This window comes from Phymastichus coffea, unplaced genomic scaffold (genome assembly GCF_024137745.1).
Source record: "Phymastichus coffea isolate CEN01 unplaced genomic scaffold, Cenicafe_Pcof_1.1 PCOF00003, whole genome shotgun sequence".
Taxonomy (NCBI): Eukaryota; Metazoa; Arthropoda; class Insecta; order Hymenoptera; family Eulophidae; genus Phymastichus; species Phymastichus coffea.
Window position 1 is genome coordinate 12,459,438 of NW_026706814.1, and position 17,297 is coordinate 12,476,734.

General features: G+C 32.6%; 3 protein-coding genes across 6 annotated transcripts; 2 read left to right on the forward strand and 1 right to left on the reverse strand.

The window, feature by feature from the left end:
• Positions 1-18: 18 nt before the first annotated feature.
• LOC131665350 (E3 ubiquitin-protein ligase RFWD3) lies at positions 19-2,902 on the forward strand. The gene is made up of 5 exons (XM_058937203.1): positions 19-119; positions 577-857; positions 959-1,294; positions 1,362-2,286; positions 2,358-2,902. The coding sequence occupies exons 2-5, from the start codon at positions 842-844 to the stop codon at positions 2,896-2,898; spliced, it is 1,818 nt and encodes a 605-aa protein (XP_058793186.1). The 5' UTR covers positions 19-119; positions 577-841; the 3' UTR covers positions 2,899-2,902.
• Positions 2,808-7,420, reverse strand: LOC131665411 (ubiquitin-conjugating enzyme E2-22 kDa). Of its 2 annotated transcripts, XR_009302028.1 has the most exons (7): positions 7,043-7,420; positions 6,675-6,966; positions 5,277-5,429; positions 5,117-5,199; positions 4,879-5,042; positions 4,417-4,684; positions 2,808-4,343 (listed from the first exon to the last, which is right to left on the reverse strand). XR_009302028.1 is itself a non-coding variant. In XM_058937290.1 (6 exons), the coding sequence occupies exons 2-6, from the start codon at positions 6,738-6,740 to the stop codon at positions 4,548-4,550; spliced, it is 603 nt and encodes a 200-aa protein (XP_058793273.1). In that variant the 5' UTR covers positions 6,741-6,966; positions 7,043-7,420; the 3' UTR covers positions 2,808-4,547. The 2 variants fall into 2 exon arrangements, 1 of the variants encoding a protein (XP_058793273.1); XM_058937290.1 differs by having other exon boundaries at positions 2,808-4,684.
• Positions 5,826-17,195, forward strand: LOC131665366 (ribose-phosphate pyrophosphokinase 1). 3 transcript variants are annotated; one of them, XM_058937226.1, is made up of 8 exons: positions 5,826-5,856; positions 10,061-10,271; positions 11,638-11,821; positions 12,637-12,714; positions 13,781-13,804; positions 15,213-15,436; positions 15,654-15,987; positions 16,071-17,195. In XM_058937226.1, the coding sequence occupies exons 1-8, from the start codon at positions 5,841-5,843 to the stop codon at positions 16,161-16,163; spliced, it is 1,164 nt and encodes a 387-aa protein (XP_058793209.1). In that variant the 5' UTR covers positions 5,826-5,840; the 3' UTR covers positions 16,164-17,195. The 3 variants fall into 3 exon arrangements, with proteins under 3 accessions (XP_058793209.1, XP_058793218.1, XP_058793225.1); XM_058937235.1 differs by lacking the exon at positions 13,781-13,804; XM_058937242.1 differs by lacking the exons at positions 12,637-12,714; positions 13,781-13,804.
• Positions 17,196-17,297: the final 102 nt, after the last annotated feature.

The window sequence follows — 17,297 nt, forward strand, 5'->3', positions numbered from 1 at the left end:
ATTGGCGGCATCTTTAAACTTTCACGTCGATTTTTTGTTCTACAAATACATGTGACGAATCCGATTTATTAATACAATCATCTAAAAATATCCAACTTTGACGATTATTTAGAAATGAGGTAAAACGTTACATTTTTCAACTTTTACTTGGAAAGCTTCTAAAAAAATACGTGATAATCTTAGCTACACCTTTAGCGCTGATTTATCTACACTCACACACACACACACACATATATATAAACATTATAGGAAATTTTAAGGCAATTATAACAATGATGCATAAATACTTTTATTTTTGGTCTTATACAAAATGATATGTTATGAAACGTACAAAATAATGTTTCGAAGATCAATATAAATTCATATAATAGATTTAAATACAATAATATTATGTTTTTGTCAATAATTATAAATAATCTGATGAAAACATCATGAGTAAGTTAATCACCGACTTGGCCGGCCAAAATTATAATATACGTTCTAAAAATTTTTTCAAATAATGTATGTTTTTATATGTTTTTATACAATTAGACATTTCAATAATGAAATAATATATTTAAGGCATTCTGCTTTCAGTTATCATCCGCAATATGTAATAAGGCCCGAAAGTCCGCAATGTCTATTTTTAACGCTACTTGTATCACGCCAACAGTGATATGTTACTATATATGTGCACATATGTGATTACCAAACATTGGACTCAACGCGACATCCAGTGGGCAAGACTGAGCCTACTTTAATCGCTTAACGCTCAATTGAACTGCCACAGGTACATTGCTGTACATTGGCTGCTCTGGTCATCTGCTGCTCCTGCTCATCTTCTAATGCTTCATTTAACATAATGGAAGATGATGATGGTAGGTTTGTTTATTAATTGTGTTTATTCATATTCTAAGTAAGCGTGTGTTTACTTATGCATAGTGAACAGCGACTAACCTGCTTATTAATAACTTTACAGATTACAGTGACAGCAGTTTCAGTTTGTTCGATATTTATGACAACAGTTACTTGAGCGAGTTGTATCGTAGGTTAACCGCCGAAACAAACAGTATGAGTGATGATAATTTCAGTGACAGCAGCGACAGTTCTTCTATGTACGAAATTCCAGACCAAGATTTCGATGAGAATGTCGAAGTCAACGAAGACGTGTTGGAAGAAGATGACGATTCGTCTAGTGATGCTATGAGCGATGCAAGCACTGTAGTCACAGGTGAAGATCAACTACGAGCAAGTCAGTCTGGCACAGAAACAGAAGTAGAAAATGAAGAGCAATCTAATGAAGAAATTGTTCAATGTATGCTTATTTTTATTTTATATTTTTATGTTTGTTTAGGTTTTCTTAAATGCCATCATTATTACAGCTCAAAAGAAAATTAAGCTTGATGAAACAGTTGAAAACCAACCTGGAATACTTCATAACGATTCCTCTGACGAAGATCAAAGATGTCCAATATGTTTGGAAGTTTGGAGCAATGCTGGTGAGCATAGGCTGTGCTCTTTACGCTGTGGACATCTTTTTGGACTTAAATGCATAACACAATGGTTTAGTGTCGCACAAAATGCTTGTGCTCGGAAATGTCCAGAATGTAACACAAAAGCTTCAAAGAAAGACATTAGAGTTTTATATGCGAAAAGTCTGCGTTGCGTTGACACAAGTGAAATTGAAGAATTAAAAATGCAATTGAAAGATGCTATTACTCAAAAAGAGACCTTCCAGAAACAAGTCGTACAATTTGAATCCAAGGAAGTGGTTTATAAGCAGCAGATAAATAATTTAAAACTAACAATTAGTGATTTGAGAAAACAAGTAGAACATTTAACATCCACTAAAAGTAGTTTTTTAATACAATATAAAAATAATACTCTCCAAGAGAGAAAAGTTTTTGATATATGCAAGAGTGATTCATGCAGAGTCATGGCTTATAATCCATGGTACAAGAATTTGGTAGTCTGTGCAGGAAACATGGTTAATAAAATATGCATGAGTTCACTTGTAATCACCTCAAAGACACCTCTCCATAAAGGGCCAATAAGAGACATAGCCTTCCAAGAGCAACATCAAAATTATCTCTTAACTGTTGGGTTTGATAAAAAAGTCATGTTGAGTGATATAAGGACCCATATTTTAGTTCATAGTTTTGCAGAACATGAGAATCTTTGGAGTTGTTGCTGGAGTAATTACAGTAGTTATAATTTTTTTGCTGGAGGTAATAAAGGCATTGTAATTGAATATGATATCAGAAACTTGAGATGTGGAGTGGCAACCAGAGAAAATGCTGAAGACAAGTAAGATAATTAGTTAAATTATTATAATAAAATTGTTAGATTAAAATTTATGAAAACTATTCTCATTGTAGAACTCCTGTTGTATCTATCGCATCTGTTCCTAGTAGCAGTCCAGCTTTTTCTGCTGGTGGTTACTTGGCGTGTCAATTTAATTCATGTTATGCTTATTGTTTTAAAGAGGGGAGCCATGTTGGATATAAAATTGACATTGAAGGACCTTTTGCATCATTGCGATACAACGAAAGAGACAATCATGTACTACTTTCATGTAAACCTACTCTTAAACATCCAACACGTCACATAGTATGTTCAATAGCAAAAAGTAATGACAAAATATTGTTCAACCAAGTGCATACATTTACTGCTGGCAATTGCCAGAAATACTTAGCAAGACCTTGTTACATGAACTTACAAAATGATACAATGGTAGTTGCCAGCAATGAAAGTGAAAATCTTATTATGGCTTGGAGTATTTCCTCAGGGCAGCAAGCTTATACAATTTCAATACCATCCTCTGAGTCCGTACTTGATGTTTGCGCCTTTGAAACTGGAAGTGATGTGTATCAAGCTGTACTTACCAGGAATAAACTTCAACTATTTTGTCATACTTGAAATTTTCGATGATAAAATTGCAAACTGGTTTATATTTATGGCTGAGCCATCAGAGACTATGTTTATATTTTCTTTTGACTGAAGATATGTATATAAATTCTTATAGTTTTTTTCATTAAGACGCGATTGTATGTTTGTAAATGATAAATTAAATTTTTCTATTAAACAATAAGTAAGGATAATTTATTTTTTCGGAAGTGCGAGTGCTGTAAAAATGTAGAGCCAATTTTTTCAGAATAAATTAAAAATGTAAACAAATTAATAAGACAAAGACTGAAAGTAATACTTTTAAGAATAAAGCTGAGTAAATTTTTCATAAAAATTTGTAATATTCGGTAATTTAAGTAAGTAATACATTTTATACTAATAATGATAACAAATAAAAAAACTGATAAAATAATTCTATTTGCAAGTAATTTATTTTTCTTGACTGATTGGTTTTTACTTGAACATATCAAGTTTTGAAAAATAAATATTACAAAATGGAAATATTTTAGAATAAATAAAAAAGGAGTAGTTTATTATAAATTATTATTACAAAATTATATATGCTTTAAAACAATTGGCAAGGTTATTTTCAAATATATTTGCCATTTCAGAAATTTCAGCACTTTACTTTGCAATATTATAAAATATTTAAAAATACCGGATTGTTAGTCTATATTTGATAATTTGGCGATAAGAGCAATAAATACAACATTACTTTTGTATTTGGAATGTAAACCACTCATTTAAACAACGAGGTACACTTTATTGCTCTTTTCTACCCCAAATTCCTTATGAACAAATTACATATTAAAAACAATTCCATTTGTTGAACATCCAAAAATATGCAAAATATATTACTATATATTACGCTGAGGCGTGCACTTTATATAATTCTACAGTTGATCTAGTTTGTTATATTAATGAATTCATTCATTGGAATAACAAAATTATTTAACGTTTACATGAAGCATTAAAACGAAAAAAATATTTTCCCACCATTTCTTTTAATAATAGTGGTTTACAAATTATAATACAAAAAATTTAAGAATATTAATAATCAAATTATTAGTAAAATTAAAATAGTATTCAAAGATATAGTCTATTTTGGAAAATAATTTTTGATGAAAAAAGAAAAAAAAATGATAATTTATAAATCATAGCGGTAGATTTTATTATAAATATTTTTTTTCAAAACAGATTGGCCAGATGGCCCAGCAACTAAATCAATATCACATATACAAAGTTACACTGTATGATATAAAAGGAAAACAATTAAAGCTCACAAAAGTTGCTTTTAAGAAGAAGCATTTCCTGTAAACTTTTTCTATACAACTCTGAGCAGAAAACATCAAAAAATGATCTGCTCATATTTTAATTAACTGTTCTTAAAGTACACCGACCCAAAATTTCTTCATGAATATTTCTATTATTTTACTGTTTCTTCATTTTTTTCATACCTATTTTACAAAATAAATAAACAATTATCAATAGGACTTATGCTCACCCAAAAATATTTCATTGGAATATTACCATAGCAAATGCATGTTATCTGTCAAAATTTGCTATGCCGAAAAAAATTTAATGGTATAGTTGTTCGTAAAACATTTCAAAATATGAAATGGATGATGTATAAATATACAACAATTGCTTTTAAGTCGTCACTAACTAAAAAGTTGTTCTGTGGCACGTTCTAAATCCCAATTGTAAGAGGACAATGCTACTCGTGCATTGTGTTCTTCTATACCCATGTCTGTCAAACGCCTAATTTTTTCATCCAACTCTGGCATTTTACATGGTCCTGTATAAAGATAAACATCATACTTTTAATTAACTTATGTCTTTTTTGAACTTCAATTAGAATAAATAAAGTTTCCTAGAACAATGTTTCATTGGCACGTTTATTTATTCAATTTTGCTTGGTGCAATTATTTATGAAAAATTTTATAGAATCGATTATTAATAAGTAAACAAAAAATTTTATTGAAAGCTTACCTCCAGCATAAACAGATGTCCAATGTTTAGCAGTTTGACGAAACATTTCTGGCTGATCTTTGTACTGTTTTGCTACCACTGCATCTTGTGGATCATCTGGTTCAGCTGCTGACAGTAGAGCTTGTAGAGATAATAAAACAGTTCTTAAAGTCATAGCTGCTGCCCTGAAAATAATGTGATTAAATGCAGTTATAATATATTTTTAAGGATTAATCAAATTTAATAAATTTAAAAATACCATTGGTCCTTTAATATATCTAAGCAAATTGCTCCTGTAACTGAGGATATATTTGGATGCCATATTTTTGTTATAAAACGAACCTAAAATATTAACATAACGTTACTTTTTCCAAAGTAATTATTGGTAGTATCAATAAATTCATCACTTTCTATCTTACTTTTGGTGGATTAAATGGATAAGTCTCTGGAATTTTGATTTCGAGTATAAAGTTTCCTCCTTCATATGGTGTATCAGGTGGTCCAGCAATTTCACCTTTCAGCTCAACACAACTGTCATTTACCAATTCAACTTTTATTGAACATTGTGCAACCTAAAAGATGTAATTATATTTAGAAAAATATTATTAACGTATTATAAAATTAATAATTTTGACTTTATAAAAATTATTATGAATAAATGATAACTACTTGTTTTTATAGTTTATTTTTATGTATCACTTAATAAATATAATGTGATAAATATTTAATTTTAATCGAACAAATAAAGAAAAATCATATTTCATTGTATAAACTGATAGCAATGTGACCTTTGACACTTCTTGTCTAGAACTAACTGGAAGAAACTTCTTCTGTTGATAAAATATTTGCATCATATTAAGATACCCCTACTGTTTTGTAATTAATGTGGTAGTATTTTACGTGAAGAACAGACTAGGAGTGAGTTCAAACCCTCTGCAAAGATTGAACAATCTCAAGAGAAGTTACAAGAATTAATATAAATAATGGATAGAAAAAAGGGTAAGCATGTTTTAGTTACAGAAAAAATATTTTTAAGGTTTAATAAGAAACACAAAAAGTTACAACATTTAAGATTTATTTAGATTGTACATCGAAGTCATAGTAAAAGTAATGACTTTTTTGTTTATTTCTATAGTGCGATAAAAAGTAATTATAATGAAAAATTTATTAATAAAATATAATTTATGTCTGTTATGAGATTAGAATAACGTAGCTTAATTAAAAGAATTTTCATTGGACCTTTGCAAAAAATATAAATTTTTTAATAACATTGGACTAGAATAACTTTATCCATAGAGTTATGTTGGTAATACATTGAATCAAAAACAACCAGTATATTAAAGAAAATAGTGAAAAATATGTCAAAATATGTAAATGAATAAAAATGAAGAATAAAACACGCAATAAAAATATAAAAGTATGAGACAAAAGTAGAATATAAATCATAAATTTTAAAAGAATGAACGAAAACAACTCTTAATATTGAAAATTCAAAGTTGGAAATGCAAAGAAATAAAGCCGAAAAGCTTAATGAATATAGCTAGATTTTTTCGAGGTCAATGATTTCATAAACTATTATGATAACGCATGGTTTTATATTTTCCAACTCGTGGACATAGGTATAAGGGATTATGCAATAAAAGTAGTTGAGTTAAAACACACATGTGATACAAGCCAGCGATAATGTGTATTAAGAATAATAACATTAAGGGTGTTGCTTTGAACTCGAAAAGAACAAAAGTGGAGACTACTTAGAGGTGGTCAAACGAGGGATACATTGTACGTTGTTCGTTATCCGTATTCATCATATAACTTACCTCCTCGCTCTTTATAACCTCTTTAAATTCTCGCTTGATCCGCTGGGCCGCGATGTTCGTCGCCATGACTCGCTGCCTAAAAACTAGTCTCTATTCGTCGATCAATTTGAATGGCCAATGGCGAAAATCTTTCTGATTAACTATGTCGACTGCACAACTATAACGAAACGACGATGATCAAAGGAAAACAATGAGAATAAGGCTAGTCAGTAGCAGTCTGTCATTGTCCTGATCTCCTCGTCTGCACACATACACGCACGATATTGAACCTGGCTCTGTTGCTGGCACTTCTCTAGAAATCAAATGTTACCACACGAAGGATTTTTAGATTAGTTCGTGATGAGAAAGTTATGTGGCACGACACGAACCAGTCGATTCAAATCAACACGTTGCTTCTTTTGCAGACACAGGCGAAGTAGAAACTTGGTATGGTAGTAGGCCAATGTGTGCGTGAATATGTGCGAGCGCGTTCATACGTGTGTAGATGCAAGCGTGTAGAACAGGCGCGTGCACGATACTAGCGCAAACTTGCGCTCTCGTCGTTACTACTCTACAAAACTTGAGTTTTTTTACTTCGTCGACTATTCCGACTTCAGAGTAAAGTCAGGCTTGAATGACTTTCACTCTCCAAAGCTTAACGTGTTTCAAAAACGGTACAATTACACGTAAGAGATCAATGAAGCGCTTCGAAAAAACAATTCACACTGGTACGTACAGCTGGTCAGCGACTATTGTCCGACTGTTCAAGTGTAACGTGTAATTTAAATAGAACCAAGTCTTTTGTCCGCCGGGCTAAAAGTGTAAACGAGCGTTTTTCGAGAAAAACGACAGACAAATAGTTGACAGTCAGCCACTAATCCACTATTCGCGCTTTGCGTAGTTTGCGCGTCTTTTCAACCTCGCGCGCACGCTCCGTTGCCTATCTTCCTCTTCCTCGTGCTTTTACCTTTTTTTACTTAATGATCCACGTTCAATATGACTTTAGGATCGTTTACAAATCATTTAAAGCTTTCGAATTTTGCAAAGTCGCTCAAGCGAACATTTTTTTGTTGGCCATATCATTGCTTTTCAATTGATTTTGACTTGGAAATTTTATAACTCACTTTTTATTCTTTTGCCATAAAGTGAACATTTCACAAAAATCGATTAGCTACCTAAATTTAAAGTTAGCGGATGGAAACTTCATCTTTATTTCGAGACACCGTTTTCTACTACAATAACATTAGTAAAAAACGGAGTAACAGGGATATGTCGTGATTAGATTTGAGTAGGTAGAAATCTTATAACCATTCGGAAATTCTAAAAAATCTATTAGCATATACATTCTTGATTTCTTATATCATTTTGCAAACAATGATATCAGCCGTAACGACGGTCAACTTATCGTTGGATATACCTAGTCATATGGAGAGCTATTCTGATGCACATGTTTGATTGTCAGAACAATCCCTCTTCAACTCAAAATAATTGTTTTGTCGTGTGAATTGTACTAAAAAAAATTTCCGTTTTCATTGAATATCAGCCAAAAAAAATTATCTGTGCGAAACTTGATGAGCTTTTTATTGTAACAGCGATCACGTTTGGAAGCCTCATTATTTGGTAAACCTTGCAGAATATTAAAAGAAGCTCTGATATAATAAATATTGATAAAGAATACTATTTTAAGGTTACGTTGGGATGCTCTGAGAAGTCTTTGTTCGTTAGAAAAAGTTTGATGCTAATGATTTTCTAAAATATGATAACAGAGACAAAGAGACGTCGAGCTGTCTGGTATAGCATGAGTCAGTAACACAAATTTTGCGGCATGAAGCCCGTAGCCAATTTGACGCATCGACAAATTTTGCACGTGAAGTTGAAACAGCGCAACAAATGACAACACTATTGTTATTGCTTTACATCGAGTTTGATCAAATACGCGAATAAAAACGTTAACTTAAAGATAAGTGGTAAAAAGTATGAATGTGATATAGCGGATGAGTGATTTATGGCCCAATAAACCCTTAAATTTCGTGTTATGAAAAATTCCATTAGACACGCCGTGAACACAAAGTGACGTAAGTTTTATCAGAGCCTAAGATACGTACGTGAGATAATGTCGTGCGTGAGGCTGACAAGTATATTATCGTCAAACAGACCGGCGTGGAAGAAAACTTGAATAAATTATGTGAAAAAACATAGAACGCTTCGAATAAGTACGTTTCAAGTTGATCTTATTTCTCGTATACAGAGTCAATCGTTACAATCATATTGGCGATGCGAGACGAACGGCAGACAATGCAGCGCAATCAATCGAAGCAGGAGAAACAAGCATATTTCATTTTCGTCTATTGATAATAAAAAGCTGTGATATCGATTGAACCAATATGCTTCGAGGTGGTCGCGTTCAAGCCTCTCAAATCTTCGCGGAAAGGCGCAGGCCGACTTTTTTTTTCTCCCGAGTAACATATCGCAAGAGGGACCGATAAACAAACTACTGCAGTACAATGTCATCTGCGCTTAAAATCAGTGACGAGATTCGACAAACCCCCTGCACGGCAAGATATTACGCTAGTATATTTAGTAGCCATTCAATTTTAATATTGAAAACTTGAAAACATTCATCGAAATTCGATTGTAAGCATATTCCAAAATGCCAGCTGGCGAATTCAGGTTCGGATTTCAACAATCAGCGCGTTATCGTTCGAATAGTCGTATAACTTAGTTTTGCTAAGCAAAGCATGTGTAGGAAATTTGAATAAGGTTTTATAAAAATGGCGACTGGCGTGTGTAGGAGGTTCGCAATTCGAAGGTAACGTCGTCGTGAACAACATAAAAACGGTATCCGAAGAGAAGTACTTTATCAGCTGCAGCTATGTCGCCAAAAGCATAGATATAGGTTTTAAGGGATAGGAAAACCTCATATTAGCCATTACATTAAAAAAAATTTAACAAGATACCCAGAGTAATGGTATGACGCTGCGATGATAAAAATTGGCGCGAGAGCACGTTGGGGAAGGGGTAAGAAAAGGCGGAGCGAGTGTCGGTGCGTCACATCCGTTGCCGAGCAAACTGGATGGTTAGAGATTGGTCGATCCTAAAGGTGTTTCGAAGTCTGACCCGATGTAACCGCTTGCGATTTTTGCCAAATGTGACGTCGCACGAGAGAGAGAAAGAGAGAAAGAGCAAGCTGCGAGAGTAGCGCTCGTAGTGGCTATGCCATCAAACCATCGAATTGGTGGCTACGGCGGCTCTCGCGTGCTCGCGTGCGGCTGCTTCAATCCCTCGTTGTTTTGCTATCTCTATCTCTGTCTACTCTGTTCTCGGTATCTCTCCCTCTCTTTCTCTCTCGTTCGGCTGCTGACGACGTCGATCGGCTCTCCTCCTCTATGTGTGTGTCGGGGAGCCAGTGATGCCCGTCTCGCAGCCAGTGCGTGCCAAGAGTTTGTTACGCGCAAACTTGGAGAAGCCTCGCACCAGTGGCTACTTACAAAGCAGAATGCCCAACATTAAGGTCTTCAGCGGCACCTCGCATCCGGACCTGGCGCAACGCATCGTGGACAGGCTCGGCATCGATATCGGCAAGGTCGTCACCAAGAAATTCAGTAACCTCGAGACATGGTAACTACATTTATACAAATATCTATCTCTCTCCCTCTCTACGTACCTCTTGCTCCCTCTTCACTTCCTCTTCTCCTATGCTTCTTCTAATGCTTCCCTTACACTGGCCGTTTGTCTTTTATTATATTTTTAATTTTCTTTTATTGTTTATTAACTTTATGGCACGTCTACCTTCTTTTTCGTCGCAATCGAGCGACATACTCCAACCTCGCATGGTAGAATAATCGATTACAACCATGAGACATATATTTATTTCTGTCAATATTTGCACGACCACGTGCTCGAGCGCGCCAAGCCGTTGCCGCTCGGCCACAACCTGCGTTTGTCCGACTCGAGTCTGATTTATTTCGTCGCTGAATTTTATTCCACCTGTTTTACTCTCGATTATTTAAAAAAGGCGCTTCTCTTCCTTCTTTATTAAACACCACTCTAAGCAACGCCATTAACATAAACATTTAACGTACGTTCAATAACAATAATTGTAGTACTCTCATTAATACTGTTTTTTTAAATACAAATTAAGTATTGCGCTGTCGCGTGCATTTCCTTCTGCGTGTGTATTACGTGTCCCATCTATCTATTACTATCTACAAGATGAATGCGAGGTCAAAATTAATAATAAATAATTAAATAATTGTCAGGTGACAAGTTCAGTTGACTCAGGATTTATAAAAATGACCAACTTTGGAATCTATTAAAATAATATTCGTTATTCATTCGTTTATAAAATATCCCTCGTATTCTTTGCAGATTCACACTCAAAACATAATTTATTTCTCGACAAAAATTATATGTTAAATACGTACGTCGTACAATTATTCCAGATACACGTTTATTAGTAGTCACGTGTTTGCATCAATTTTTCCTAGCTGGCTAGTATTTTTATGTGATTAGTAAATTTACGCGATTTATAATTTCACAGTAATCTATTTACTCAACAATTTCCAAAATTATATACCATATTGATATTTATGTTTAAATAATTCGTTATGATAATTTTAGTTTAATATAATTATGTACTTATTGACATTTAAATTATGATTTTTTATATTATAGAGTATAAATTAATTTGTATTCCAGTGTTCAATGGTTTTTTTATTGAGCATGGAATGAACTTATCTAGAAAGATATAATGAAAAACTATGAAACAAACATATCTGTTTCAAATCAACTATGTTGTAACAATTATATTATATGTTATCTACCAACAGTTTTTTAAAAACTAAAAAAAATTAAAAAGTTAACAAAAAGATATATTTTACCATTTTGATTAGTTATATTAATGATTTTTTGTCAAATATTAAATTGATGACAATAAATAGACTTATAGCTATATTTTTATAATTATAATATAATAAAAAAACAGTGTGGAAATTGGCGAATCCGTACGAGGAGAAGATGTCTATATTATACAGAGTGGCAGTGGAGAGGTCAATGACAACCTGATGGAATTGTTGATCATGATTAATGCTTGCAAAATTGCGTCTGCATCTCGAGTAACTGCTGTCATTCCCTGCTTTCCATATGCTCGACAAGACAAGAAGGATAAGGTATGAACTATTTAATAACAGATTCACTTAGTTCCTATTTAAGCTCTTGTTTTTTTTCCAACTAAACTGTTTTTCAAATGTAATTTTTCATTTTTATGTAGTCTTTAACAATTTGAAGCTCTTGAAAAAATATTTTAAGAATTTTTTTTAAGAATGAGAATGACATAGAAGATAGCGAACACTCAATCATCACAAAATGAAAAGAAAATTATAAAATTATCAACCAGTATTTTCATGTGTATAGTATTGTTATACTAGACATAGATGTACGAAATCAAAAAATATTTCAGTAGATAACTATCTCAATAAACAAAATCTTTCTATTATTAACTTTTATTACTATAAATTCGAAGATCAAACTACATTGCCTCTCTAAATCACCTGCTTTCAATGTGAATGTCGAGGTGTACACATATTCTATTTTTAACTGAATTTGAGTACACCGATAGTCTCTTGCTCAACTTTTGCAATATGCACTAGTACTATTATATAATTACAAGTAACATATGTTGTTAAGCAATTCAAAGACATGTTTAAAATTTAATAAACTAATATTCATCAATGTCTTACGTATATAATGCATTCTTCTATTTTGTTCATGTAATGTTAGGCTTTTAATATATGACTTTTTCTTTTCAGCAATTGTTAATATATTTAAATATAGCTTTATACAAGAGGATTCTTAACATGTCAAATATAATTAAACCAATATCTGTATGTTGATAAGATTCTTGTTTAACATCTGAAGCAATGTGACTACTATAAGAAGCATTCTGTTGTGCTGTTTAAATTCTCTATCATTGATGACTTCACAGGGAGGTGATGGTGGGGACAAGCAAGACTCAACTAATAAGAGTCAGTTTGTCATGAAGTCGAACGAGTGGAAATTCAGGGTAACTTGTGGCGCTCCTTTTTTCTGCTCTTTTTTCATTTATGATTAGCTTGGTTTATAGGAATTACTGTATTGAAAAATAGGGGAGTATGGTGTACATTGTTCATCATTATGAGCATCAATAGAATTTTTTGAAAATATGTTTCTTCATAAAATGAAATTAAATTTAATATCTTTTTAAAATTAATTGTATTTTACAGCAATTTGGCAATAAGTAAAATCTAATAGTTATTGATCCCTATAAAATTCTATTGAAATCCCATTAATAACATTATTTATCATTAATCAATTCAATATTGTCACTATTACAAGTTCTAGGCTGTGTTGCCTTATACTGACGTGAAGGTTATCAGTAAATGGATAACCCATACTGTTTATTGCAAAAGCAGTGCATGATGGCGATCGCGTGGGATACCTCGAGCATTTGCAATATTATCTCGCCACAGACACAAGACTGTTTCATATATCACTAACAAGAGGAGTGTCACGTGCGGGTCGTTGAGTTGCCTATAACTTTAGGAAATCTAAATACGTGAAAGTATGTGAAAGACCACGTTCATTCATTCTAAAGCTCAATATTTTCATAGTTACACGCTATTTTCACCTACATCATTTTGTTAAATTGAACAAAAATAGCCAGTAACTATAGAAATATTAAGAGTCAGAATTAATAAACGCGGTTCTTACATATTTTTGTTTATGAAAATACTCCCAAAAGTTACAGACGGTCCGTGCAAATGACACTCTTCTTGTAAGATGCACAAGAAATATTTATCGGAACATTATTACATTGCATGCTATAATTTTCGGGGATTCACGTTAAAAAATAAAATCATGAAAAAGAAAACTGGCGGTTAAATGATAAATTCAAATAGATTTGCGCAAAAATATTCAATAAAGAACTAATTTTTTAATTACAAGCTTATAGATAGAAATACATTTCTTAAATTATAATTATCATGAAATACAAGGTAATTTAGCTGATTAGTAATGTTTATGAATCCCAATTTATTCTATGTATAAAAACAAATTGTTCAACAAAGTTCTGAATAGTTGGGTGTTTTCAGGACTTTGTGCCCGACCTGTCAACAGTGAGTATTAAAAAGAAACGCCAAAAATTAGCAGCAAGAAGCGAGATTTTTCGAGTGAAGCGTTTTTCATTCTGACGATTTTTACTTCATGGCCAATTTAGATTTGCAAATGATTTTTAATAAACTTTACCTTTCAATACGTTTAGTTGTTAATTATGATGATTAAAACAAAATTGATTTCGCTGTTTTTGATATAGGACTAACAAGCCATTCCTAAATTACTATTTATTCAATCCCATTTGCTATATATTGTTGATTATGGTGTCTACACCCTCATGAAATAAATGCGAAATATTTGACAAACACATTGACCTATGTCTATATGAGAGGGCAAAATATCAATATAATAGCAATGTCCTATAATATTTATTTTGTTTTCATGTGGGGTATATTACATTCTTAAGTGTGTTCGTCTCACAAAACTACTAACTAAAATAACAAAACAAACTATTAAATTTAGGGAAAAATTATGTAAAACAAAAACCAGAATATGATACGCATGTGCATAGTCGTGAGGTAAACTGAAGGTGTAGAATTGTATAAGAAGGTGATGCGATTAAAAAACAAGTAAGGAATTTAGCACAGTTTTTTAATGAGCATCTTTATGTAATGAAGAAAAAAGTGTTCCACACAATTGTACATAATTTTTCTCTAGCGAAACATACAACTAACACGGGCAAGCTTTTACTTTATTCACTAGCAGAGCAATGCTTAGGAATAAGCGACTGATGAGTTTTGACTTTCCAATGTATCTTTTCAATAGCTTTTCGCTAGGGCATACTCATACTCTAATATAGAAATACTATTAACATAACACAGCTTTTTGCAACGTTGCAGCTCACCTCGTGTCGCTGAATTATAAGCATAAATTAATTAAATTCCTTCTAGCTAAAGTGAAAAAAGTAAAGCACATTATAAGAAACAGTAATATTTGAACTCGGCAAGATTGCATGATTCGTCAACTCGATAAGCCGCCGAAAAATGTACTGTACTTGTGAAATTTGTGAAAAAAATAGGTTTACTGCTTTGCTGAGGTCCTGTCGAATATAATGGAGGTGCATTTGCAACATTTTTTTCCACTAAATGTTTGTTTTTGTTGAACGCCTAATTGATCAAACAAAAAAATTAATTTCTTCGACATGTACAAAGCCATTGTATTTATATTTTGTCCCCTCAAACAAGAAATTCGGTTTGCACGGTAAGGAGAAAAATCAAATGAGCCTGCAGGAATGTAATTGGTAAAAAATAAAATCTGAATTTTCGGAAAAAAGAGATTAACAACAAAAGGATTTTCAAATTACAGGGAAATGTCAGTTGCAAATGGACTTCAAGGACTCGTGTAGTTTATAATAACTATCGAGAGTCCCCCGTTGTCGTATCTAACAAACACTGTGTTGTCGATTTTCAGAGTCGAGCGCCCATTTCAGCCAAATTAGTGGCGAACATGCTGTCTGTCGCCGGTGCCGATCACATCATAACCATGGATCTGCATGCCAGTCAGATTCAGGGCTTCTTTGACATTCCCGTGGACAACCTGTTTGCCGAACCGGCTGTTCTCAAGTGGATCAAGGAAAACATCACTGAATGGAGAAACAGTACCATCGTCTCTCCTGACGCTGGAGGCGCCAAACGGTACCATTTTAGTTTTTCTTTTATTTTGATTTCATTTATTAATTTTTGTGGCAATCTTATAGATGCCAGCTTCCACGTCAAATTTGAACTATTTATAATTTTTTCATGGGTTTCGATTTTTTCGTTTTTACCCTTTGGTTATTTTAAGATTTCAGTGATCTCGGTAACTTTGCTGAATATTTTTACGAATGACTAAAGTACCACGTATGATCTTTAGAGTAACATCTATTGCTGACCGATTGAACGTTGACTTCGCTCTTATTCACAAAGAGAGGAAAAAAGCCAATGAGGTGGCAAGCATGGTGTTGGTAGGAGACGTGAAGGATCGCGTAGCTATCCTGGTTGATGACATGGCTGACACGTGTGGAACGATCGTTCACGCCGCCAATAAGCTTGTCGATGCCGGCGCTACTAAAGTTTATGCAATCTTGACTCATGGCATCTTCAGTGGTCCAGCCATCAGCAGGATCAACAACGCTTGTTTTGAAGCCGTTGTTGTTACCAATACCATTCCTCAGGATAAACACATGAAGGAATGTTCAAAGATACAGGTAAATTTTAGTTTTATGTAGCTTTCCTCCCCACCTTGCAGTGCATTGTTTATATATAAATCATTCGATACTTTTACTTTCAGTGTATTGACGTTTCGATGATGTTTGCTGAAGCAGTCAGGCGGACCCATAATGGCGAATCCGTGTCATATTTATTCTCAAATGTACCATATTAAATCGTACGCCTCGCTACGTACGCACCGCATAAAACAATCTTATTGTACGTTAGTGATTTATGTTTAATATCAGATGAAGTTTAAAAAAGAGTGAGATAGAAAAGAGCAACTTGCCAGAGTGACTAATTTCTATGAAAAATGACGCTGTTTAGAAAGTCACAACAAAAAATCTTCGAAACCTTCATGACACCTCAATAGAAGTTTTTGTTTCATTTTTTTTCTTTTTTGTTGTTCATGAGGTTACGAGGCATTTTCTGCTCCAATAATCTCGGCTCAAACAAATTATTACATGAAAAGAGAAAACTCGTTAAAAATTGTACCGCCAATGCTCATCTGTAAAAAATTACAAGTGTATGTAAATTTTCTTCAATTTATTGATAACATAGTTCACGAAAATTCATTATTCGTTTAACGTTTGTACAGTGTTAAAAACTTACGTGTTGAAAAGCTCTACTAATATAATCAAGAGAAGCAAACACTTACGTAAGCACTGAACTGCCTGAAAGCTCGTTTTTATTTGCATTTAATTTAACAAATGATACAAATTGGTGGTACGAACTTTTTCTCCATTATATATAAAACATCATAAGCTGAGTCGTCATAATTTTATCATTAGGCACGAACGTTTTATATTAAGTTAGCAATGTTACTTGCAACAGGCATAATCTTTTCTTACTTCAGTTTTTGACGAAAAATATAATTTCTGATCATTTTCAAAATGTTTTGATATGAATTATTATCAACTTTTTACACCTCCAATTTTCATAGAAAGAAAAAACTAAAAAGATCATTTTAAATATTGATTTGTTTATAAAACCTATTACTTAACAGGGTCACGTCCTGTTATAGTAGTGTTTGATTGATAACTATATAGTTATAAACTATTGTAAAATATTGGTAAATCGTATAATATTTTAAAGGCAGTCAACTCACAAAATGAATTATATCTTTTTAGATATTGAAAATATTTTTCAATTTTTTTTACAATTGTGAAATCACATAGTAAATATTTTGTTATAAAATTACCCCTACATCGACTGTAAATGAAATTATTATACAATATTTCTTTTTATAAAATGAAGTAAACAAAATTTCTATGCATTTATATTTTATTACAAAATCCTAGTACTTAAC

What these genes read in the sequence shown, in the direction of transcription:
- LOC131665366 (XM_058937226.1), top strand. An exon ending in GACAAGACAAGAAGGATAAG is followed by an intron (nt 11,822 to 12,636) that starts GTATGAACTATT and finishes ATGACTTCACAG; the next exon opens with GGAGGTGATGGTGGGGACAA. An exon ending in AGGAATGTTCAAAGATACAG is followed by an intron (nt 15,988 to 16,070) that starts GTAAATTTTAGT and finishes TTTTACTTTCAG; the next exon opens with TGTATTGACGTTTCGATGAT.
- LOC131665350 (XM_058937203.1), top strand. An exon ending in TAATGAAGAAATTGTTCAAT is followed by an intron (nt 1,295 to 1,361) that starts GTATGCTTATTT and finishes TCATTATTACAG; the next exon opens with CTCAAAAGAAAATTAAGCTT. An exon ending in AGAGAAAATGCTGAAGACAA is followed by an intron (nt 2,287 to 2,357) that starts GTAAGATAATTA and finishes TTCTCATTGTAG; the next exon opens with AACTCCTGTTGTATCTATCG.
- LOC131665411 (XM_058937290.1), bottom strand. Translation starts at nt 6,740, where the DNA reads ATGGCGACGAACATCGCGGCCCAGCGGATCAAGCGAGAATTTAAAGAG. An exon ending in AGGTTATAAAGAGCGAGGAG is followed by an intron (nt 5,430 to 6,674) that starts GTAAGTTATATG and finishes TACATCTTTTAG; the next exon opens with GTTGCACAATGTTCAATAAA. An exon ending in ATCCATTTAATCCACCAAAA is followed by an intron (nt 5,200 to 5,276) that starts GTAAGATAGAAA and finishes TTAATATTTTAG; the next exon opens with GTTCGTTTTATAACAAAAAT.